This window comes from Physella acuta, unplaced genomic scaffold, assembly GCF_028476545.2.
Source record: "Physella acuta isolate Inbredline_101_S28 unplaced genomic scaffold, ASM2847654v3 ptg002526l, whole genome shotgun sequence".
Classification (NCBI taxonomy): domain Eukaryota; kingdom Metazoa; phylum Mollusca; class Gastropoda; family Physidae; genus Physella; species Physella acuta.
In genome coordinates, this window is record NW_026733994.1 from 14859 (window position 1) to 40062 (window position 25204).

General features: G+C 36.2%; 1 protein-coding gene and 1 long non-coding RNA gene across 3 annotated transcripts; one reads left to right on the forward strand and one right to left on the reverse strand.

The window, feature by feature from the left end:
* Positions 1-121: 121 nt before the first annotated feature.
* LOC131933485 (bromodomain-containing protein 7) lies at positions 122-14051 on the reverse strand. Of its 2 annotated transcripts, XM_059290236.1 has the most exons (14): positions 13842-14051; positions 10622-10812; positions 9398-9627; positions 9031-9175; positions 8573-8683; positions 7396-7544; positions 6572-6704; positions 5546-5618; positions 4364-4474; positions 3330-3465; positions 2798-2912; positions 2598-2663; positions 1447-1618; positions 122-867 (listed from the first exon to the last, which is right to left on the reverse strand). In XM_059290236.1, exons 1-14 carry the CDS (start codon positions 13906-13908, stop codon positions 569-571), a joined length of 1998 nt encoding a protein of 665 aa, XP_059146219.1. In that variant the 5' UTR covers positions 13909-14051; the 3' UTR covers positions 122-568. The 2 variants fall into 2 exon arrangements, with proteins under 2 accessions (XP_059146219.1, XP_059146220.1); XM_059290237.1 differs by lacking the exons at positions 10622-10812; positions 13842-14051 and adding an exon at positions 9986-10042.
* Positions 14052-16526: 2475 nt separating this feature from the next.
* Positions 16527-23394, forward strand: LOC131933486 (uncharacterized). The gene is made up of 4 exons (XR_009385002.1): positions 16527-16650; positions 19948-20064; positions 20579-20670; positions 23304-23394. It is a non-coding gene; the product is annotated as an uncharacterized LOC131933486 (long non-coding RNA).
* The last annotated feature ends 1810 nt before the right edge of the window (positions 23395-25204 follow it).

Below are 25204 nucleotides of genomic sequence, written 5' to 3' on the forward strand. Positions count from 1 at the left end.
TCTTTGAACATACACAGGCTTTTTACTACTTTTTAACCTGAGCAATTTTCATTCTTGGCACTTATACTTAGGTAAATAACATAAATGAAATTGATTTGCAAAGAAGTATACACATCACATTTCTCACTCCACTTTATTACAAAAATTACAGTAAAAAACATACTGTACTCAACGCTTTAATTTTTTAAATAAATGCAACATACAACAATATAAATACAACACTCATGTTTTTGATTCAAGTAGAATTTATAGCATCTTTTTTTTCTATGCTGAATATTCCATGTAAGATTCCTATAGGAACAAATCATATAAAATTATTTTATTCCACATGCAGTTAGAGTAACTGTATTGAAAGTAAAGCAACTATGCACACATTTTAATGTTAAATCTCAAAGTAGTTTTTTCTCTCTTTAGAATTCCATAACTTTATGAGTTATTAAAAAAGACATCCTGAGTGTAAAATTTTCATTAAAAAAAACATTTCCTACAATCCCAAACATTCAACATCATTCATGCTTAAAGATTCATCTCCTAAACAACAAATTATCCCCCCGATATATTAAAAATATTATGACGAGTCCATCTCATATGAAGGCCCGTCATCTTTTTCACCCTTCTCGTCGCCAGAGTCTGCCCCCTCGTTCATACTCTCCTCCTCATCCTCATCATCATCCTCCCCACTGTCGTCGTCATCTGAATCCTCATCGTTGCTGTAGTTCCCCTGCTGGGCGTGGCCGGCAGCGCCCTGGTCCCTGCTGATGGGGTAGGCTGTGATGCCCATGGCCCCCCTGATGGCCTTGGTGCTGACCACATCACCAGGGTGGACATGCTTGGTCATGTTCATCAAGTTACTGGTCACCTTGTCAGCTGAAAACACATTTTATCATAAAATTTCAGAAATAAAAAGGAGTACATATTCATATAGGGGATGGTGCGGTTAGAGAAAGGAGCATTTGACTCATTACCTGAAAGTCTGGAATTCGGATCCAGGGTTTGTGTCAATATAACATCCTCTGAGTCCACCCAGCTCTAATGGGTGACTGACTCAAGTTGGGGAAAGTAAAAAGAGACTGAGCATAGTACTGACCACACTATCCCTTCTTATGCAGAGGTTACTGAAACAGGTGAACTCTACTTCACCTGCTCCCATGGACTGTCGGGTTCAGAAAGGCTTTTTAACCTTTTACTTACTTACTCTTTCAGATGAGATAGTACTTGGAGAAAATGATGTTGTCTTCATCTGCTGCTTAGTTCTCAGTATATAAAAAGGATAACATGATAAGAAAAATGCCAAGCTGCCTTTACATTCCCAGATACAGCTATCTCATAGAGTTGGGAGGATTCAGGGACTCATGCCCTATGAGAACTTGATTTTTGTGCTGTGATCTATCTACACGCCTCAACATATATAATTAATGTTGTAAATATAAATAAAAATTGCCTCACCTAAATCAGCCTCTTTATCAGATGGTGGTGAAATATAACAAAGGTGTGGGGGTGGGTCCTGACTCAGCCGCTCGTTCTGTGTCTGTGACAGCTCAGACAACATGGCCGCTGTCTCGTTCAGTTTGTGCTGGACTGGATCTTTAGCTGCAGACTGCTCAGCTTCTTCAGCTGCCTGGTGAATCATTTTTTAAACTGCTAGGTTAGTAAGTCTTTAATAAAGAATAGATTTTTTAAACTGCTAGGTAAGTTAGTCTTTAATAAAGAATAGATTTTTTAACTACTAGGTAAGTAAGTCTTTAATAATGAATAGATTTTTTAAACAGCTAGGTAAGTAAGTCTTTAATAAAGAATAGATTTTTTAACTGCTAGTTCAACAAGTCTTCAACAAGGAACAGATTTTTAAACTGCTTGGTAAATAAGCCTTCAATAATGAACAGATTTTTAATGGCTAGGTAAATAAGCCTTCAATAATTAACAGACCTAAAGGGGGCGCCAAACTGGATAAAGAAATTTATTAAAAGCTGATTCTAAGCAGCATTACTCAATTATTCAAAGTCGAGTTTAAGGAAATAGACTGCTAATTAGAATTACTGACTTATTTTTTTTTTACATCGAATGTGTGACACTGTAATAAAAAGTGACTGGTAAAAAGCACCCCTAAGTTTTTTTTAACAACCCAAAAATTAATGTATAAGTTGGGTGGGGTGCAAAATTGATAGTTTGCGCCGGGCGCTGGAAAGGTCGCTACGCCTCAACATTTATAAAAATAATAGAACGAGTATCTATATATATAATTCTCTTCTGGGATCAGTTAGAAAACAAGCTGCAAGCGCGCCTTTGCAGTCCCCTCTCTTCCTCTCTATCACTACCACCCCCACCCCACCCCCACATGATCTGGTGAGCGGTGTTCACTCTGTTTACATTTTACAATCATAGAGACGGGTTTGGTGACGGCTATTAGGGGCAGATAATTGAGTTTGAAACGATTTTAAACTTAGAGGAGGTAACTAAGAGGAGGCTGCTATCAAGTAAGTGTTAATCTGTATGTGATCTTTTACTTACAAGAAGCATGTCAGGTACCCATTAAAGCTGGATGAACTCTGGGACATCCTTTAAAACATAGTGAATTAAAAAAACAAAATGTGACTCACTTTTTGAGCTTTCATTATCATTTCATCTTGCAATGCTCTTTCTGCTTGTTCCTCCTCTTTCCTTTTCTGAAAAGAAAACATAAATTTTTGGTCCAAAATTACATGGTACAAAACTGATGCTGATTCACAAAGTTGTAAGTTAACTTATTATGAAATACTGTCCACCAGTCTTTGGCTTGTAGATAGCTGAGCAAATCTACCTGTTGTTCTAGCAAGACACGAGACTTAGAATGCTGCCCATTGGTCAAGGTGTCAAGCAGCCTGTCCACCATCTCCACTGCGCTGATGCCTGCATTCTCAACAAATTTTTGAACACTGCAGAAAAAAATAATACACGAGTTTACAAATTACTCTTTAAAAAAAAAGTATTTCCAAATTGTTCATTACAAAAAAAAAAAACAAAAAAAAAAAAAAACAATTCCCAAACTGTTCATTATAGAAAATAAATTCTCAAATTCTTTAATGTAAAAAAATAATAATTCCCAAACTGTCTGTTTGCAACAATTAAATTCTTGTATTTTTCATGAAAAATATAATTCAGGAACCTTGCAATACGACTAATTCTTAATTTTAAAAAAATTTACCCCCATTTCACAAATTTCACAACAAAACTAATAATTCTTAAATTATTTATCACAATTTTTCATAATGAACCATTTTCAAAATACATCACCACATATTTCTTTGTTTTTAAAATAGTTATGGGTAAATGAACTAAAAATGAAACATCACCTTTTAGCATACTGCACACCAATCTCTCCTCCATAAGTACTCAGCAACAGATCTGATTCCTCTTTGGTACAGGATGCAAAAGATGAGTCATATGCTGGAGCATGGGAGCTGAAGGGGCCATAGCACAGATAGGTTTCTGTTGAAAGATCAAGGGACAAAACTCACTTCAAGGGGACAATACAAACACTATGATGAATTTAAAAAAACATTATCTAAATCATCTGTTTAAAGGGACAGAACTCACTTCAAGGGGACAATACAACAAACACTATGATGAATTTAAAAAAACATTATCTAAATCATCTGTTTAAAGGGAGAACACTCCCTTCAAGGGGAGAATATGAACACTATGATCAATTTAAAAAAACATTATCTAAATCATCTGTTTAAAGGGAGAACACGCCCTTCAAGGGAAGAATATGAACACTATGATGAATTTAAAAAAAGATATCTAAAGCTTTTATCTAGTTACAAATGTAATAAAGGATGGTAATTTTTTCAAGAAAAAAGATCTTTAAGAAAGAACACTATTTTTTAAAAATAGTTTGTAACAATAATCAATGTTAGCCATTCTTTTCCTGCTGTTATGTAATTGGTAAAAATTGGGGTTGAAGTCTGTGAAACGTCCCTGAGTCCACCCAGCTTTGATGGGTACCTGACTCACATTAGAGAAAGTATAGGTGGCTGGGCATAGCGCTGACCGCACTATTCCTTTATATGCAGAGGTCATAGAAACAGGTTAACTCTACATCACTTGCCCCATGGACCATCAGGTTCAGAAGGCTACTTTACTACTACCATGTAATAGTTAGGGTTAAGATTAAGGCCTATGCTACACTGTAGGTTAGCTACCAACAAGTGATAACTTTAATATATTCCTTACTGTACCATGAAAATATAATAATAAAATTATTTTATTTTGCTCTACTAAAATATTACAAGGTTTTGAAAGTGGTATGCAGTCAAATTAAAATGAAAACGGTGAAAATGAATAGTCTTATTAAAAAACAGATAATTAAAAGTTTAAAACATACCTGGACAGACTTTATTTCTTTTGTCTTCTTTAAATTTAAACAGAGATCCGGATCCACTTTTTAGTTTACCCATATAATCACCTAGGCTGATTACTTTCTGTGTGGAACTTACTGTAAATATGAACATCCCAAATGTACACATTTGAACCAGAGAGTAATTATATGAGATACAATAATTTTTTTTTTACCTACATTAAACAATAAATAATTTCCTGATTAAAGCTAAATGCTATGTAATAAAGAATTATAAACTAAGCAAAAGCAAGGTTAAGTGGTAGTTCACACAACTCCTATCTCTATAAGCTGGCTTGTGGTACTGAGTCTATACTTTGCTAACCACACAGCTAAGGTCACAGAAATAGGTGAACTCTACTTCTTCTACCTTATTGACCATCAGGTCTGTAAAAACGGTACTTTCCTCTGACTTTAAATAAACCCATATACAATCGTAAAAAGACATTTTCAGACCAGACCATCCATAGGCAACAGCTGTCTATGAAGCAGCTTTGCCACCTAATAATACATGAACAGCAGATGTTTTTTTAAATGGTGCTAAACATCACATCATTTTAGAGCAGATCAATTGTCACATCTTCATATTAAACAGCTGTACAGACAAATTATACATTATACCAACTCCTCTCTACCTCATTGAAACCAGAGTAATTAATAGACCACCCCTGTTTCCCTCATATAAGTGCCAGAGGGGCTACTTCATTTTTACAAGCTTTTATTAAATGCACAGTCTCTGTATACACATCATCATGTTCATCAGGTGCACAATGGTTTTTAGTCATGCAACTCTATTGTAAATTTAAAACATTTAAAGTACTGAAAAAAAAATATCATAAAAAAAGTTTTAATAACAAGCTTTTATGTAATAATGCTCTAAAAAGTAGAAAATATATTATACACTACTATTTAAATAACTATAAAGAAAAGCGTGGGTCTCTTCTTAATTATTAGTAAAGGTATCCAATAGATACTAAAGTGATCCACGCTTTTCTTTATAGTTATTTAAATAATAGTGTATAATTTATTATCTACTTTTTAGAGCATTATTACATAAAAGCTTGTTATTAAAACGTTTTTTATGAATTTTTTAAACTATTATCTGTGGATTTCCAATTTCTTTATACATAGTGAGTTAGCTATTTAAATAAGAAAAAAAAAAACCCCAACCTATTCCATCATTCCATGGGTTGAGGATTGTCATGGAAGTGGTGCCATCTTCTTCTAGTCTCAAGAATCCCAGCTGTCAATAAAACATCAAATTTATTTAATTACTGTAAAGACACATAGATAGTTATTTTTATTCACACAAATAAATGGGACAAATCTGGTACATATCACAAGAAATTTATTTACAAATCAAAGGAAACCAACCTACAAATAAAAAGAAATTAAAAGTAAATCACTTTTACTATTACTGTGGAAAAACACAAAACATCAGCCATTAGATAAAGACATCAAAGACTGGGGATGGATTGGACATTCCCTGAGAAGGGAGGAAGATAATATTGCAAGAAAAGCTATGGACTGGAATCTCCAAGTAAGGAGAAAAGGGGGCTGGCCTAGGAAATCATGGAAAAGAACAGTAGAAGAAGAGGCAAGGAATGCAGAGCTCACGTCGGCGCAGAGAAGGAGAGCTGCCCTAAACCAAGTCATGTAAAGAGGTGGGGTTGCAGCCATTTGCTCCACAGGGGCCACAAAGGAATAAGTCAAGTAAGTCATTACTACAAGTAGGGGTCGGCGTGGTCGAGTCGGTAAAGCTCATGGTTGCTAAACCGAAAAGACTCGAGTTCGAACCCTCGGGCAGATGAGGCTCGTTAGCTGGGGACAGCCACTCTTCTAGGAGAGACAACTCCAAAATTAAACAACTGCTGCCTTGTAGTTTGTTCTTGGTTGGACAAAGGCTATGGAAGCAAAATCCAAAAAGTAAAGCAGGCTGAAATCGGAGTCAATGGCCTCAATGGCGCATAACCAGTTGACACGTAACGCTAAATTGTGTTTGAGGTGTGGTTGAGTCGGCAAAAAGCTCATGGTTGATAAATTCGAACATGCCTCGAGTTCAAACCCACTGGCAGATAAATCTTGATCCCCTTCAACACTAATAATTAAGAACGAAGAAGAAGAAGAAAGATTACTACAAGTGTTTAAAAAAACACAACAAAAACACAATAGGCAAAAAGGTAAAAGGGGCGTTACATCAGTTTTGGGTTTGCGTGTAGTCAGCTGATCATGGGCCCTCTGAGCCGCCTCACTGGCCTGCGCTAAAATTTCTTCTGGTGACAACTCGTCGTCTGGTATGACCTCATATTTTCCAACATCAACCTCAGGTCTGGGAGAAAATGAAACGAATAAATATCATAAACAGTAAAATCACATTCTCATTTTTTTACATGCATGAATTTGATTAATACTAATTTTACAACCATTAAAGAATTAGCTTTATAATATCCTACACTAGAAGTTTATGGCTAAAAATAGTTGAAAAGTGGGAAAATCTGTAGAAAAATCAGAGAAAAATTCCAATATGCGAGCACAGTTCAGTTAAGATTTTTCCTATGTGTGATGAGGTGGGGAAATTGCCTTAACATGTATGATGCCACAATTGGACTAAGTTTGTATCTGGAAATAGTTAGCTGGGGTGAACTATCAATTTTTACGTCAGAAAATGGTCTACATTTGGGTGCATAACAATGCACTTCAGCATAAAGGGGGCCTGTAAACTGAAAAGTCTTGGCTAACTTTATCCTATGAAGTTATCAGACAAGATCAAGATCAGCCTGTAACTTTTTAATAGTGTTCACCTTTAAAAATAAACTTTAAAATAAGAATAGCAGAAAAACATGCCAAGAAAAAAAAAAAACAAAAATTAACCAACTAAAAATATTTTTTTAATAACACTTTTTAAATTGGCAACTATTTTTAAAGTTAATCTTTTTCCTTTAGTTATTTATTTATACAATTTTTTAAACCGATAGACAATGGACAGTATTAATGGGAACAAAAACCGTAAAAAATCTTACTTTGGCTCCTCCCTGGGTTGGACCCTGGTTTCCTCTACAACTGGAGCGGGGGCTGGCTCGACCACATGCCCACTCTCATCAAAGCCCAGCTCCTGTAATGTGATGCTGGCTAGGAAACTCTGGGTCTTCTTCAGGTGCAGTAACTTCTCCTGTTAGAAAAACAATGCATTAAGTAAAAAATTAAAAGTTTTGAGGGAGGAAACGTTTGATAACTGAATGGGCAATATACCTACAATGTTCTTGAGAAGATTTATTTATAACAGATACAATTCTCATATCCAGCCTCAACTCTTTAAGACCAGAATGACAATCAAGCATTTAATCAGCAGACTGCCATATTGTAATAATAGGTCACTACATCAGTAAAGCAGCAACTTCAATTGTGTTTACTTCTAGTAAATTTTCCTTAAAGTAAAAAGTAAAGTTTCCCTTTAATACCTGACAGTCTATGGGGCAAGTGAAGTAGAGTTCACTTGTTTCTGTGACCTTGGCATATTAAAGTAGTTATATATATATTTTTTTTTTGTAAAAGCACTATGTGACTCTATTTAGCAGCCATATCTAAACAGTTAGGCTGCCATATAAAATTATTTAACGAAAAAGTATTCATTCTAATACTTATCTAAGCCATGATTTTAATAAAAAGTTAAATGTACTTTAGTTTTTTATGCATGTAAAATTACTAATATAACTTTTATCATAAATTGTCCCAAAATAAAAAGGATTTTTCCTATGAAAAATTAGTCTTTTTGCTAGTTTAAAACTAAGTAATTTTTTACCTTTATTAAAAGATAAATAATTCCTTAAAAAACATATTACTGTTTAGGACATTCAAAAACAAAATTGAGGGAAAAAGATAATTCCAGTGTAACAGGAAAATAATTTCGGCAATTCAGGTCTTAAGGAGTTAAATAATGAAGTCAAATGAAACTATCATCATGATAGGCCGTAAATAATATAGTCAAAGGAAGATAAACTCAATTTTTTTTCTAGTTCTGTTATTATATATATTATTTTCTGTTATTCTAACCTCTATATAGTTGACTTTCCACATGCTAGTTCAACAGTGAGTATCATCATGAACAGTCATTTTACTTTTCATACCAGTTGTTGCTGTCAACAAGCCTGGGCCATGAGTAAAGCAGCTACCAAAACTAAAGTGATCCAAAAGTCCTACCTTACTGAGCTGCCTTATTCCAATATGTAACAGCCGCTTGGCTTCTTTGTAGTATATAGTGTCTGGCCGGTTGTATGTCATGGCATTATTGCACATTAAAATAAAGTCTTTCTGTGGAGTAAAATTGTGATGACTTTAACAAGACCTCTGGGCAAGATCATTTCTTATGATTATATAATTAATCTATAATAATTTAAGAAAAACAAATTTCTGGTTAAACATTACTGCTAATCCTGATGAGACATTGCAACAATTTTAATCCAAAATTTAAAATGACACATAAATTTAACAACTACCTTTTGTTTTTAATTACTCCCTAAAGTTTTCAATAGTGAATATTAAAAAGAAAATATTTATGTATGCCCCTATTTCGTTGTTTGACTACAAAATACAATGAAAAAGATTTGTTTAGACCATATAGTGAAACTACCTAACTCCCATTATGTTTAAAGGCCTACTTTAAAATCCATAACATTGGAATATTCACAAGCTTCAATTTTCGCTGCCATTGTGCTGAAGTCCATGGGGTGTACTATAATGCTAGAGTAGCCTGGGGCGATGCTGTCAGTTACAGGAAATGCAAAAAACCCATTTACATCTTTGCTGAAATGGAGTAAATCATATAAGGAGTAAGTCAAAGAGTTTTAAAATAAATTTTTTATAACATATTTAAAAAAGATGTAAGCTCATTTCCTTAGTAACAGCGAATAGACAAAAGTAAATTAAAAAGTAATTTCTTATTTCAGGGATGTAAAAGAAATATAAAATATAAATACTATTGAAATGCAAAAAAAAAAAAAGCAAAAAAAAAACCACACAACTAACTTCTGTAAAATTTTGATTAAATGATTCAACATCTGCTTCAGGATTATGCCATCATTGTCCTTAAGCGTGCAGGATCGCGGCTCACGCAGCTTTCTGCCAGGGGATAAATTCCCATCTGAGTACTCATTGTCGCTTGCTGTCCTTGCCATGGAGTCTTCTCTCACATGATCATCTTCATCCTCATCATCCCCTTCACTTTCATCATCATCATGCTGTCGCTTAGACGACATCTAGTAAAAAAGTAAAGTTTCCCTTTCAAACCTGACAGCCTATGGGACAAGTGAAGTAGAGTTCACTTGTTTCTGTGACCTCGGCATATGAAGAGATAGTGTGGTCAGCACTATGCCCAGCCGCCTTTACTTTCCCTCACGTGAGTTAGGTACCCATCAGAGTTGGGTGGACTCAGGGACGGTCTGACTTGAACCCGGATTGGAACTCAGTCCAGCTCTCTACCGCTAGACCACTCTGTCCCACTGACAACATCTAGTACATGGAGTAATCAATCTGGTTTACTTACTACTTCTTAATAAATTGTGATTTAACATATTTTTACAAAATATTCATTAAATTTAACATTCAAACTACCACCTAGGGTTTAGTTCACTCTAATTGCACTTGATAGGCATGAGCAATGATCCTGAGTCTGACAACAAGATGTAGAAATGTGCACATCTCACACCCATATTGTCAGCTACTAATGACCTGTTAATTGCCAACAGGAATTTCATTCCTTCACCAGGTGTGCTGCCCTACATGGTAAGACATGAGATGATGACCTACATGCTTAAGCCGTGATGACCTACATGCTTAAGCCGAGATAGGCAAATTTTAAGTTTACCTAAGCTCAAGTATGAACTTTTTTAATTACTTAAGATCAGATAGGTGAAGTTTAAATTTACATAAGCCCAAGTAGGAAAATTTTTAATTTACCTAAGCCCAGATAGGCAAATTATTTACCTACACCCGGATAGGCAAATTTTAAATTTTCAGTGCTGAAATAAAAATGTGGTTTAAGTGGCTCTTAATGGTGATTAAAAATAACAAATTCAGCAGTGAAATTAGCATTATCATTCTAACTTATTGCTGATTAAAAAAAAATGCCCATTTTACAGTAACGTCAGCTTTACTTCTCTCAAAAGGAATAGGATGGCGATGGTATAAATCTTCCTTTCTCACCTAACAGGACATGGCAGAATCATGAATGACTCTTTCTAGTTCTTTTACCTCATCTCTGGCATAGCGGGACCTTTCCCTTTCACGATCATTGGACTTTTTCTTCTTCTTCTTCTTATGTTTGTGTTTCCTCTCATCAATCTGTGCAGGCGATGCAGTGGTCTCTGGGAAGGATTCCTGACTAGGACCGCCACCAACTTTTATATTTAATTTTAGCTTTAAAGGCTTCTCTTGTGCACCGTCTAATAATTTAAAAAAAGAAAAAAAAAACCAAAGCCGATGTTGCGGTTAAATTCAAATACAGATGGTTTTACAAACTGTGGTTCATAAAAATGTACAGTACATTAATTTAAATTATCTAAATAAAAAAAAAATAATGATGTCATACTCCTTAATAAACATGAAAATCATGACATTTTTAGTTACAAATAGTTGTTAATGATTTATTTGTACTCTTGTATTTCAATATAATAATTACTGAAATACTCTGTCGATTAACTTAGTCCAATTATCATTACTAGTAATCTTTTCACTTTTGTATATTCAGGGTTCATGCTCCAAAACTAAAAATTAATTCCAAGAGTTTTCCAGGAGATTTAAATAAATTCCAGGAGATTTTAAAATAAAGAAAGTGATGGAAAATGTTATAGAACTAGATAAGCTTAAATTAGAAGGGGTATACTAATTATTTTAAGCGGTGTTTTGGAAGTACTTGAAAAAAAACATTGGAGCAAAAAATTACCACTTTGATAATAACCAAACCACATCGTTATTTATGCTTTTAGCCTAATAGTAGTAGTAGAGTCAGTAGACTGCTTTTACAGTTTGTTGCCGGTATCTCCCCCCCTCACAAGAAACGTCACAGCAGGTATAACACTGCTATTTAAGATTGGCCATGACGTCATTTTTATTTTTCCTAAAACAAGCTGTATCAAACACAAACTGGGCTCGGCTAATGTATTTGTCCTTCAAAGAACCGTAATATTTTATAATAGATCTAGATCTACTTTTGAACAATTTTGTGCAAAAACATCAGGGGAAAATTTGGAATTTCGAAAGATTTAAAAATTTTTTTGGTAGAATTCCAGGAGATTTTTACAATTTCATGAGAATTTTAGGAGTTTCACGAGTTTTCCAGGACCTACTGGAATTTCAGGAGGCCACATGAATCCTGTATATTGGTTCACATAGCACACAGTCTCCTTCTTGATATCATCCCCAAGCTGCCCCTATAAGAAATAAACGGAACATCCCTTAATGTATCTTAATTCTTAAAGATGGACACAGTAGCCAGATTTGTTTTATAATAATCTATAGGCCCTATTTATAATTCTCTTCATGGTGACCATAGAAAACACCACGCAGCTTAGCCACCACCCTCATCCCCACTCGTCAAGTGAGCTGTGGTTCACCCTGAGTGTTTACAATAGTAGAATTGGTTCGAATATGTGACGGCTATTAGGGGCAGATAATTTAGTTTTTAAACGATTTGAAACTAAGGAGAGATAATTGACAATACGTTCTGCTTGATATTTTCATTGTCGTCTGTAAACGGCTGCTTTCAATGGGCGGGGTGGGGTGGGGGAGGCAGGGGGTGTGGTAGTGTCGAATTCACAAATTATGAATTGTTGATAAGTAGAAAATAAAACAAGCTATGTCGTGGGCCCACTCGTAGAATTATAAATGCACTGAAAACATGAAAATAAAAACAAAGTTGCTTTCTTTAATAAAAGTTTTGGTAGCTCATAAAATCCTCTTATTTTAGTATTAGCAAGCAATGCTATTTGACTTGCTAGAATAGTTCATGAAAATTAGGTCCCAAATAACTACAGGCCCTTATGAAGCCTAGAGTGTAACTGTAACCAGTAACAAAGCAACTTCAAACATGTAACACCGCGTTTACACTTATGACATGTATACTAGACTTGACCTACTAAAGTGTTTTCTAAACATGTTACGAGTATATGTAACATCTTCTGAGTCGTAGGGCACAAAACCACGCCCTTTTTATGTTCTGGGTCAAGTTTTTTTCTTCGCTTACTGGGTGACAACATTGGACATGTTCTGATTTTTCAGCTGAGTTTGTATGCGTCGAAAAGTAGTAAGTGCATCCTAGGTATCAGCTGATTGCAAAATTAAATATACTGATCTTGAGTTTTTGAGCACACGATTTCATGATTTATAACTTCTCTAGGAGCTCAGAGTTCGAACCCGGGGTTACCTCCGCCGGTACTTTTTTTTAAATTTTCAATATGAAAAAATGACGTAGACTATGATTCTTTTTTTTTTTAATAAAATTTCGAAACATCGTCACTGTCGTGATTGCTTGCCTTACGTTTACTATCCCGTGAGTGGAAAATCCCACCACGGCGAGGTCACTTTGAGTTCAGCAGGCCTAAAGCATACGTCATAGACGTTCACACGAGATCGTCTGTCTTCACTTCTCTCTTCCTCCCACCCCCCTCAAGCAAATTGAATATTTTTTTTTAAGTTCACATAGGATAAATAATATAGACTTAGATCTACTATCACGCATGCTAGATAGCTAGGCCTAAAGGTTAAAGGACAGTTTGATTTAGCTAGGTTGCTGCTAGATCTAGGACTATCATCTGACCCATCTGACCTCACAAACTTTCCTTGACACTACACTGTACTGTTTTTTTTACAAGTACTAGACTCTTAGGTGTTGAAATAATATAGAGATCTAAATACACTTAAACTCGATCTAGATCTATGTCAACATTAAATTGTTACCACGAAAAAAAAATAGGGCAGTCCTGATATCTGTTTTTTTTAGATCGCGTGCCACCTAAGGTAAAGATTAAGTGTAAAACGGAGCGAACTGCACAAAGGCGGCCTTACGGGTAACGCAGAGCGAACCGCGCAAATGCGGCCTTTTTTTTTATAGGCCTACTTTGATTACTTTTTATTTTAATTATCTGGGCCTTTGTAGCAGGCGCTCCGGGTCAAAGGTGATGCATGTTTTATAAAATGATCTATAACATGTTCTGTAAGTGTGAACGCTAAAGTTTAAAGTATAGCCTACACTACATGTTCTGTGGATAAAATTAAAATTGTTCCAGATAAAAATAATTTTTGGCGGGCAATGTGTTCCAGAAATGTATAGTATAGTATACATGTCGTAAGTGTAAACGCGGTGTAAGAATGTAAGATTTATATTAGGCCTAATTAATAAATTATTAATTATTTAATTAGGCCTAACTCTCAACTGTCCCGAAAAAACTTTACACTCAACACTGAGAATCCTTACCGGTACCGTCTGTTTCAATGGCATTTCTACTATCCGACTTGTGCTTTTTGTGCTTTTTACTCCCCATTTATTCCAGGATTTAAATAACCGTTTTAAAAGTAGTTGGATTTAATTTTTAAGTGTATTTACTAATTTAGATCTAGATTTCTAGATTCTATTTAGATCTAGATCTAGTTAGTTGATCACTGAATTTGATTGTTGTAGTTTACTAGAGCTCTTTTCTTTTAGAGTTATGTTTATTGAAGTCTATGAAAAGAAAGCAAAGCAGCACAAAAAATGATGACGTCATACAGGTTAGTTTTTGTATCGATGGCCTTTATATTATACCTTATGCAGTATCCTAGATCTCTAACTAAATGAAATGGTAATTCAGTTAATGAATATTTTTTTTGTAGTATGAAAATATTAAGTATAAAAAAATGTGACATGTTTTCACTCTCTCCCTACTCTATACAACGTTAGTTTTCGTTGGCCTACATCTATAACATAACACCGACCTTAGTGACAAATAAATTAATTAAATTAGGCCTAGAGAAAATAATGCGATTTCGAGTTTGCTTTAAAGGATTTGTTAGTTGTCTTTGACACAATGGTTTAAACCACATTATAGAGGGAACGGGGTGGTCTTTCCAAATACTATCATCTTTATTTTTGGTCGGGTTGTTAGATGATGGATTCACACTAGCAGGTACCAGTGATACAATATGTAATGACGGTAAGGGATGGTGTTCGGAGGGACATCAAAATGAATAATGTACAGTGTTTCTTCCACTTTTTTCTCCAGGGGCGCACTTGAAATTTTCGGGGGGGGGGGGGGGGGCAGACAACAATTTTCGGGGGGGGGGGGGGCGGACACTGTCAAAAGTATATATTTTCTATATAAATTCTATTTCGTTGGGGGGGGGGGGGGGGAGTGGGGGGGGGGCGGTAGACTTTCTTCGGGGAGGCCCCCCCCCCCCCCCCCCGAAGAGATGCCTGGGAGAAACTCTGACAATGTAGTCCTGCGACTACACGTTTCAAAAGATAAATAATATTTTTTAAAAACCTTTCTTCTTCGCACTAAATTGTAATAGTGAATGGAATTTCCTCCAAAACAAAGAAATATTACAAGCCAACATCGAATTCTGTATGTGGCTCGTTGACTCCTACTACGGTCTGTTTTTCTATCTGGATTCGCTTCCATAGCGATTGTCCACCCTAGTGACGTCATTATTTCAACACCTTAGTGACGCCCTTACTACAACACCCTAGTGATGTTCCTATTATTTTAACACCATAGTGACGTTCTTACTTCAACACCTTAAAGACGTTTCTTAATCCCAACACCCTATAACGTTCTTATTTCAACATCTTATAGTGACGTCCTTACTTCAACACCATAGTGACGTCCTTACTTCAACACACGGGGGGGGGGGGGGGTGAGAGTTTGGATGGACTCCCACATATTGAAATTAACATGGAAGTACTGACATTTTAAAACAAACATAAAACTCTTGTCCTGCTAAAAAAAAAGTAAAGTTAAGACATGAGTACTAGTGTTTTTTTTAACGAACAAACCCAGATCATCATAAAATGGGGTTATCCATACTATAAACGACGTCAAGATTTAACCCCCCCCCCCCTCCGCCTCTCCTTTACCAACTTACACATCATCACCCCCGGAGCCCACCCGAAAATTTTAAGTGCCCCCCCCCCCCCAAGTAACAGTGCACATGGTGTTGTTTGGTTTTATAACAGTGAAATATTGGTGGATTGTATCTTGGGTTTTGTATATGTAGTATAAAGGGTAGGAGAAAGGCCTGTGACAGGTTTGTAGTTGGAGTCTATTTTCCCTTCTGTTATCGTATACACTTAATTCTTTTTAATGTCAAATTTCGTGAAATTAATATAGATCTATTTGTTTCATGAGAATTTCAAAGAACAATTTTTTAGTGCCATTATTTTTACTTTCTCGTATATACGAAGTATAGAGAAAGTCTTGTAATCGTGCAAAAAAAAAAAATCGAGATTTTTACAAATCTCGACGTTTTACACCTCACTGATACGGAAAAACATAATTTTGCAATCTTGTCCGTATGTCTGTGTGTCTGTGTGTGTGTGTGTGTGTGTCTGTGTAAACACGTTAACTTGAGTACCGTTACAGCTAGGTTGATGAAATTTCATATATAAGTATTTTATCAAAATCGTAGATCCGTATCAGCTTTAGAGCGATTTCCGATAACCGGAAGTGGCACTTTTTCTATTTTGAAATTTTCAAAAGCCTATAACTTGAGTACTATTTCAGATAGATAAATGAAATTTTGAGTAATTTCCGTTGACCGGAAGTACTAATTTTCGCTATTACCGATTTCTCTAAAAACGCATGTAAATTTATAAAGTACTAATAATATTGCGCACTATTATGCACATTTCATTTGGCGTTCACTTGGTGTGCAATTCTTTTTTTCTACGAGATTTTATTCTATTTTAAAAACTTTAAGTATTTAAAATGGAGTTCCCATCCCCTGTTGTTTTATATAAGAATATTCGAGAAAGTTTAGGGGAGATCACTCCCGGTTTATTCTATTCTCCTAGCAGTAGGCATGCAATGTAATGTTCCGCACCGTGGTGAAGCACGGGTACGCAGCTCGTGACTATTGCGCACTTCGCGCGAAGCAGGCATTTTCGATGAATAGTTCGCACTTATTGTAATGGACGCATAGCGTTTAAAGTTCTCGATCAAAGATGGATGAGCCGCGAATAAGATTCAAAGCTAACGCCATTCACACAGCTTTTGTGATGCTAACCCTGACCATCATAGCTAAAGCGGGTAAAATAAACAATCGAGTAGTGAATAGAGCTGAGTAATTTAACCTTTTTAGGCCCTCTTTTGATTTATAGTATAATATCTAGTTTGATAGGTCTACTAACAAATTTAGATCTAGATTCTAGATCTAGTCTTGATTTCTAGATCTATTTTTGCTATAGAGTAGGCAGAGGTGTAGCGACTCCTGTAGTCCGAAAGCGTTCTTTATCTAATTTCGGTCTAGGACAGGGGTCGGCAACCTGCGGCTCGCGAGCCGCATGCGGCTCTTTTGACGTCCAGATGCGGCTCTTCAGCTCCTTGCACAAATATTAATAGTTCTATAATTTCATTTTTACTGGACGGTGGGGTACGACTTTACCCTGCGTTCAGTGGGGTGGAAGATAAGCCTGGTGAGAACCAAAGGATAGAAGCGAACGATGCAAGTTATTCAAACCGATATCCACGCCAGTTAGTCGGCGTTTGCCGTGTTGAGGCCTGACTGGCTAATGGGAGACACCTCCTGAGCCGGTGATATCCGTAAAGAAAAAATAAATAAAAATTAACAGCTTCTATAATGGAAATTGAGATAGTCCTAAAATAATATTATTTCATTACTAGTTTTACTATTCTGGCGAAACATGTCTATGTTTTTATATGAATAAATATTATTTCATATTTAAAGCTATTTATTTTAAATAACAAATCAACTTTATTTACCTAATCCTAATCAAATACCGAATATTGAACTAAAAATGTTGTGGCTCTTTAAAAACTGGGAAAGTTTGTAAATTGTAACTTTTGGCTCTTGCATATCAAAAGGTTGCCGACCTCTGGTCTAGGACAAATACCCGAATGACACTCAGTGTTTCTTCTTGACGTTTTTCTCCGGGGAAAGGGGGGGGGGGGGGGAGGGGGGTGGAAAGCACTTGAAATTTTCGCGGGGGACGGGGACGGGACGGTAGACTTTCTTCGGGGGTGAAGGTGGGATGTGTGTGTGGGGGGGGGGGGGGGGAAAGCCGAACCCCCCCCCCCCCCCCCTGTCCCGAAGAGATGCCTGGAAGAAACTCTGATGGTACTTGCCCGAAGGCCGTTTTCCCGAATGAATGTTTGCCCGAATAGACGACTGCCCGAAAATATAATAAATAGCCAAGCCAACTTAGCAGTCAGAGTTTCTTCCAGGCATCTCTTCGGGGGGGGGGGGGAGGGGGGGGGAGGGGGCTCTGCCCCCCAAAGAAAGTCTACCGCTCCCCGAACGAGATGGATTTTATATTATAAAAAATACACTTTTACTAGTGTCCGCCCCCCCCCGAAAAATGACCCGCCCCCCCCCCCCCCTCCGTCCGGAGAAAAAAGGCTGGAAGAAACACTGGTCGCAGTACTTCTAAAAAAAAATAATTTGTTTTCCTGTTTTGTTTTTGATGCATTTTTTGTTAGGTTGGAAAAAATATTCATATATCAGCATTATATCAAATATGTTGTTCTGTATCAACTTTTGAGCGATTTCCATTAACCTATAACTAGATCACCCTTAAAGTTAGGTAGGCAAAATATCACATATAAGTACTTTCAACTTTTCAACGACTTTCATTTACCGGTAGTGGTACTTTAAACTATTTCCATGTGAACACAATAATGTGAGTACTGTTTCAGTTACGCGGTCAAAATTTCATATATAACTACAAATATTATACTTGGATTTACTTTTGATCTTTGATCAAATAACCGGAAGTGGTAATTTACTGTATTTCTGGTTACTAAAATACCGAAAGTTTGAGTACCCGTTTCAGTTAGACTGTTAGATGGACGAAATTTTACACCTAGGTACAAGATCTTATTCTCTTAACTTTTCCAAATATTGAGTGATTTCCGGTGACCGGAAGTAGTACTTTACACTAATTCCAATTTAGAAAAAAAAATTCACTTTTAGCGGACAGATTTATTTTAAACATTTTACTAGGTTGAGACTCGACGCTAATGCAATTTGACATAAAATATCGCTTATAAATAATTAATCAATGTTTCTTTAATAAATACTAATTTTCCGCTCTAGTGTACACATTGTTTGCGTTCAATTAGTGCGAAACTATTTTTGTCTACTCTGTTTAAGTATTAAAACTTTAAGAAAAAAAAAACACATTTCTATAGCCGTAGCCCGATTGTACTGGAAATGCCATTCCCCATACTGTTATATAATAAACGGAAGTGATCTCCCCTAAACTTTCTCGAATATTCTAATTTAAAACTACGAGGGATGGCAACTCAGGACATAGACAATATTTGTAATCCATTTTTAATTACTTAAACTTTTAAAAATAGAATAGAATCTCATAGAAAAAAAGAATTGCGCACCAAGCGAACGCCAAAACCAAACTGTGCATAATAGTGCGCAGTATTATTAGTACTTTATAAATTTACATGCGTTTTTTTTGAGAAATCGGAAATAGCGTAAATTAGTACTTCCGGTCAACGGAAAATTACTCAAAATTTGACAGAAGGTAGAGAATTAGATCTTTTACTTACATGTGAAATTTCATTTATCTATCTGAAATAGTACTCAAGTTATAGGCTTTTGAAAATTCAAAGTAGAAAAAGTACCACTTCCGGTTATCGGAAATCGCTCAAAAGTTGATACGGATCTACGATTTTGATAAAATACTTATATATGAAATTTTCATCAATCTAGCTGTAATGGTACTCAAGTTATCGTGTTTACACACAGACTGACAGACACACTGACAGGACACACAGACAAACGGACAAAATTGCAAAAATTATGTTTTTACGTATCAGTGAGGTGTAAAAACGTCGAGATGTGTAAAAATCTCGATTTATTTTTTGCACGATTACAAGACTTTCTCTATACTTCGTATATACGAGAAAGTAAAAATATACGAGTAAGTTTAGGGGAGATAGCTCCCGCTTTATTTGTGAAAAGATCGGCACACAATACTTGTTTAATCAGAAAAAAAAGAACATAAATTTGCACGAAAAAATTAATTTCTTTATTGATAAGAAACACAAAATGTATTCAAAATGATGTTTTAGGCAGAGTTTCTTCCAGGCATCTCTTCTGGGAGGAAAGTCTAACCCCCCATATGGAATTTTTTTAAGAAAATATATACTTTTAATAGGCTGAAATTTCAAGTGTCCCCCCCCCCCCCCTTGAGAAAAAAAAGTCTGGAAGAAACACACTGGTTTTAGGTATTTCATCTCCTAGCTCATCAGTCACGTATTGCTATGTCGAAAATTTAGTTCCCATTTCTAAAAAAAAAACTTTTTATAACTACAGCTTCAGTTTATGAACTAATTTACAATGTTCAGATCCCGCTCAACTTCTTGAAAGGCTGAAAGGACAGGTCATGGCCTTGGTTTGGTGACTGTTACGCGAACTTGTGCCCTGATTCGACGAAAAATCCAACGGGAATGTTTTAACTTAAGGTAGTTGTGTATTGTCAATCGTTATATCGCAATTAAACAGTTTTTAAGCCTGTCTGTGTGCCCCTAGTTGCCTCTTGGCCTGCCTACAGGTCTGTCTGCTTGCTTACCTGTCAATCTGCGTATCTGCCTGTATAAAAAATTAACTAAGAGTTAACTGGTAATATCTCGCCATTTAGGAAAACGATCCTGATCAGTGTTTCTTCCAGACCTTTTTCCCCGGGGGGGGGGGGGCACTTGGAATTTTTTGGGGGGGGGGGGGGCGGTAGACTTTCTTCGTGGGGGGGCTTAAAAGTATATATTTTCTATATAAATTATATAAATTTCATTTCGTTCGGGGGGGGGGGGGGCGGTAAAAAATTTTCGGGGGGGGGGGGGGGGGCTTAGAGGAGATGCCTGGAAGAAACTCTGATCCTGATTCAATTCGGCCATCTATCCATGTCGGCTTTTCTCTGTAGTCGTACAGCTGTATTTTTAGCGTTACTTTTGTTTACTGATTTAACCTCGTTCATTTCAGACCACAGCCAGAGTCTATATTGGAAAGAGCAGGAATACCAAACACCATACAACTCACGACAGATTTAAAAGTTATATTTTCTAGCCCTAAAGGTAGGAGTAGCACTTTGTTCTGGTCTGGTCGGTATAGGATTGGGCTTTAGCTAGACCAGTGTTTCTTTCAGACATTATTGTCCAGGGTGGGGGTTGGGGGCATTTCGAAAACTTTTCTATTTGAGGATGTAGATGTGTGTGTGGTTCAAAAGTTTTCTGTTCGCTCCTTAATGCCTGGATTGTGTTCCAAGTGTGTACAAAATTATTTGAGCTGATTTTCGCTCCTTATTCTGAAACTGAGTTTGAGGTATATAGTTGTTTTTAAATTTGTCTAATCTATGATACTAATTACGGTATGTCCTAAAATCGCGAATTCGCGACATCAGGCACTAATTGACCAAATAGTAATTACATTTTTACTATTTTTTACTGACACGTTTTGTTCTAAATATCCGCGCACAAAAAAATAGAATATCGCAAACTAAAACATATGGACATTCAAGAAGATATTTAAAGACACACTTGTAAAATTAATAAAAACTATAGTTTTAGTAGCTCAGGCATAAAGTTACATAACTCTGCTGCACCTGCCCACTGCATACCTCTTATGAATGGGTACTTTGAAACCTTGCTGTCGTGGTTCTACTACACTACAGTAACACACTACATATTAAAGGACTTCCTCAATGTGTATAGCCTTAGTTGTCCCTGGTTACTCCCTTTTCGTAAACTCCTATTTAAGGTCAACTAATAAAGACTCAAATTTCTCATCTGACCTATATTTGCTATACACACCAAGCACGTGAACTAATACTGTACTAAATGACAGTGTTCAGCTGTTGTATATTCTTCCATGCTCAATGCCGCTGCTGTGGGTATTTAGTGTCACTGCTTTAGGTACTCACTGACTCTGTGCCACTGGTGTAGGTACTCACAACTATTGTTGATGGTACCCAATTTTTCTGATTTTAGTACTGCTGTTGTACTCGAATGATACTGCTACGGATTACCAATGGACAGTGCTGTAGCTACATATTGCTACTGGTATGGGTACTCAGTGCTGAAACAGTGGATACTGAGTGTTGAAGCCATGTGTACTGAGTGCTGAAGCTGTGGGTACTCATTCTTACTGCTGTCGGCTCTTGGTGTCACTGCTGTGGGTACTCAGCGCTGGAGCTGTTGGTAATCGATAACGTTGATATGGGTACTCAGCGCTGGAGCTGTTGGTAATCGATAACGTTGATGTGGGTACTCAGCGCTGGAGCTGTTGGTAATCGATAACGTTGATGTGGGTACTCAGCCTTAGCAGTGGGTACTCAGTATCACTGCTGTTGGTACTCAGTGCTGAAGTTGTGGGTACTCAATAACACTGCTGTAGGTACTAAATGCCAGTATAATGTCACTGATGTGGGTATTCAATAGCACTGCAATGGGTATTTCTGTCAGTATTCAACCTTACTGTATTTATCACGAGTTGTAGGTCTATGCTCAGTGTTATTATTGTCATGGTCACTGTAAAGACCTATCTTTGGGTGTATCCAGGATAGTGGTCCACCACCTCACTTCCTGTTGTCTATTTATTTGTTATAATCTCCTAATAGTTTACAATTCTATTTCAAAGCTAAATTCGTTAAATTATAACCAGCAGCATTATTACATTAGTCTAGCACACGCGACAAACCGTAACCAGAAGATAACTTCCTAAATTATTCTCATATGTGATTTATACTGTTTATTTACATAAACAAGTAAATAATAAAGTTATTAAAATTTTTTCGTAGTAAAAACGGACCACATATTTAGAGTGGCAGGACAAATGATCTCAGACAAAATATATCAGACAAAATATCTCACGGACAAATGATCTCAGGACAAATGATCTCAGACAAAATATATCAGACAAAATATCTCACGGACAAATGATCTCAGGACAAATGATCTCAGGATAAATGATCTCAAGGACAAATGATCTCAGACAAATTATCTCAGGACAAATTATCTCAGACAAAATATCTCAGACAAAATATCTCACGGACAAATGATCTCAGTACAAATGATCTCAGGACAAATGATCTCAAGGACAAATGATCTCACGGACAAAAGATATCAGGACAAAATATATCAGGACAAATGATACCCATATTTAGTAGTAATAATCAATATTAGTAGGCTAAATTTACAAAGTCAAAAAATTTACGATGCGCGTGAGTCAAGAGAGTGTGACGTCCATAAATTTCGACTTGACAACGTGACCATTGGTACCGATAGAACCGTCTGGATGTACCCAATACACAACGACCAGCAGCAGTAGGATAAATGTACCTATGCGCATATGTTAAGCGTTTTAGCGATAGTTAGGCGTTGTGATACAAAAGTTTTCTTTTAGAGGATGTAGATGTGTATGGTACAAAAGTTTTCTTTTAGAGAATGTAGATGTGTATGGAACATATTTTTTTTTAGAGAATGTAGATGTGTATGGAACACATTTTTTTCTTTTAGAGGATGTAGATGTGTGTGGTACAAAAGTTTTCTTTTAGAGGATGTAGATGTATATGGAACACATTTTTTTCTTTTTAGAGGATGTAGAAGTGTGAGTGGTACAAAAGTTTTCTTTTACAGGATGTAGATGTGCTGTACACATTTTTTTCTTTCATAGGATTTAGATGTGTATGGAACACATTTTTTTCTTTCAGAGGATGTAGATGTGTGTGGTAAAGCTCAACCCATGGAAGAAGTTAAAGCTTTTAAGTTGCCTGAAAATGGACGTGCTGTCAATCACTGCTGAAGGCGAGAAGAATAAAATATTTCTTTTTAAACTGGTATTTAAATAAACCGGGAGTGATCTCCCCTAAACTTTCTCGAATATTCTTATATAAAATAACAGGGGATGGGAACTCGGGCTATAGACATGATTTTTAATCCATTTTAAATACTTAAAGTTTTAAAAATAGAATAAAATCTCGTAGAATAATTAATTGCACACCAAGTGAACGCCAAAATAAAAAAGCGCATAATGGTGCGCAATATTATTATTACTTTTAAAATTTACATTAGTTTTTTGAGAAATCGGAAGTAGCGTAAAGTACTACTTCCAGTCAACGGAAATGACTCAAAATTTGATAGAAGGTAGAGAATTAGATCTTTTACTTACATATGAAATTTCATTTATCTATCTGAAATAGTACTCAAGTTATAGGCTTTTGAAAAATTCAAAGTAGGAAAAGTACCACTTCCGGTTATCGGAAATCGCTCAAAAGTTGATACGGATCTACGATTTTGATAAAATACTTATATATGAAATTTCATCAACCTAGCTGTAACGGTTCTCAAGTTATCGTGTTTACACACGGACAGACAGACACACAGACACACAGACACACAGACAGACACACAGACATACGGACAAGATTGCAAAATTATGTTTTTTCCGTATCAGTGAGGTGTGAAACGTCGAGACACTGTTAAAACTATATATTTTCTATGTAAATTCCATTTCCTTCGGGGGGGGGGGGTAGACTTTCCACCACAGGTTAATTAAAAAAAACAACAACCATTATAATAGCAATTATATAAATATTAAAAAAAAACATACATAAAATATCGCCTGATAAAAATAATACTAATAAAAATGCTGGCTCAGTATTATAACTGCACAACTTTTAATTTTACATTTTAAAAAAAACTACCATTCATCGCAACATATCTTTAAATTCATATGAAAACGACCCGGGCACTCACTGTTGTATGAATTGGTTTCATAATTTTAAAATAATGCGAAAGTTTTGTTGTTGCCATTTCAGCTTGGATCTGAAATTTATCGCAACCCCGCCAAAAATTAAGTGGAATCCACCCGATAACCAGACATACAAGCTTGTCATCTTTGATGTGGGACTTCTTAAATACAGAGGAGCATGGGACGATGTTAAGATTACAGAAGGAGTTTTAAAAGGAACGGTACTGTGATAAATATGCTTTAAGCATCATGGTAATGAAACATCTTTGATGAAGTAATTGTCCAATATTTAGGGCACAAAGCTGTTGTACGGTGGCATATCACAGGATGAACACGGCGTGTATGCGATTATACATACTTCGTTTTTAGTAGTCATCTATAAATGAAGTCACGCTCCATTTTTTACCTCCCTTTCTCTCCTTTCTGTCACACATCGTCACAAAAAACCAACCCCCCCCTTCTAAAATAACCACACACCTCAGCCCAGAGGCGTAGCGACCCTTCCCGGCGCCCGGGGACAAACTTTCGATTTGCACCACCCCTCCTCGAACTTTTTATTTGCACCCCTCCTCAAACTTTCAATTTGGCGCCCTAAGGTCGGCGCCCTGGGACATATGTCCCACCACCCCCCCCTCACTACGCCTCCTGCCTCAGCCTACGACAAAACTACAGTTGAATTTTAACTCAAACATAGATTTTTTTTGCCCTCTAAAGTCTTTACTGAGCTCGGTCAACATAGAGTATTTCAATCAATTTCTACAATAATTTATTAAAATATTTTTCTAAAATTGCGAAAGAAATAACGGCTAAAATTCGTTTTCTAACAACTTTTTTTATAATATAACTGTGTGGCGTCACACT

Coding starts and splice junctions, on each gene's coding strand:
- LOC131933485 (XM_059290236.1), bottom strand. CDS start 13,908: ATGGGGAGTAAAAAGCACAAAAAGCACAAGTCGGATAGTAGAAATGCC. Junction 2,913..3,329: donor GGTGTGCAGTATGCTAAAAG/GTGATGTTTCAT, acceptor TTTTTTCTGCAG/TGTTCAAAAATTTGTTGAGA. Junction 2,664..2,797: donor GTGTCTTGCTAGAACAACAG/GTAGATTTGCTC, acceptor TTTTCTTTTCAG/AAAAGGAAAGAGGAGGAACA.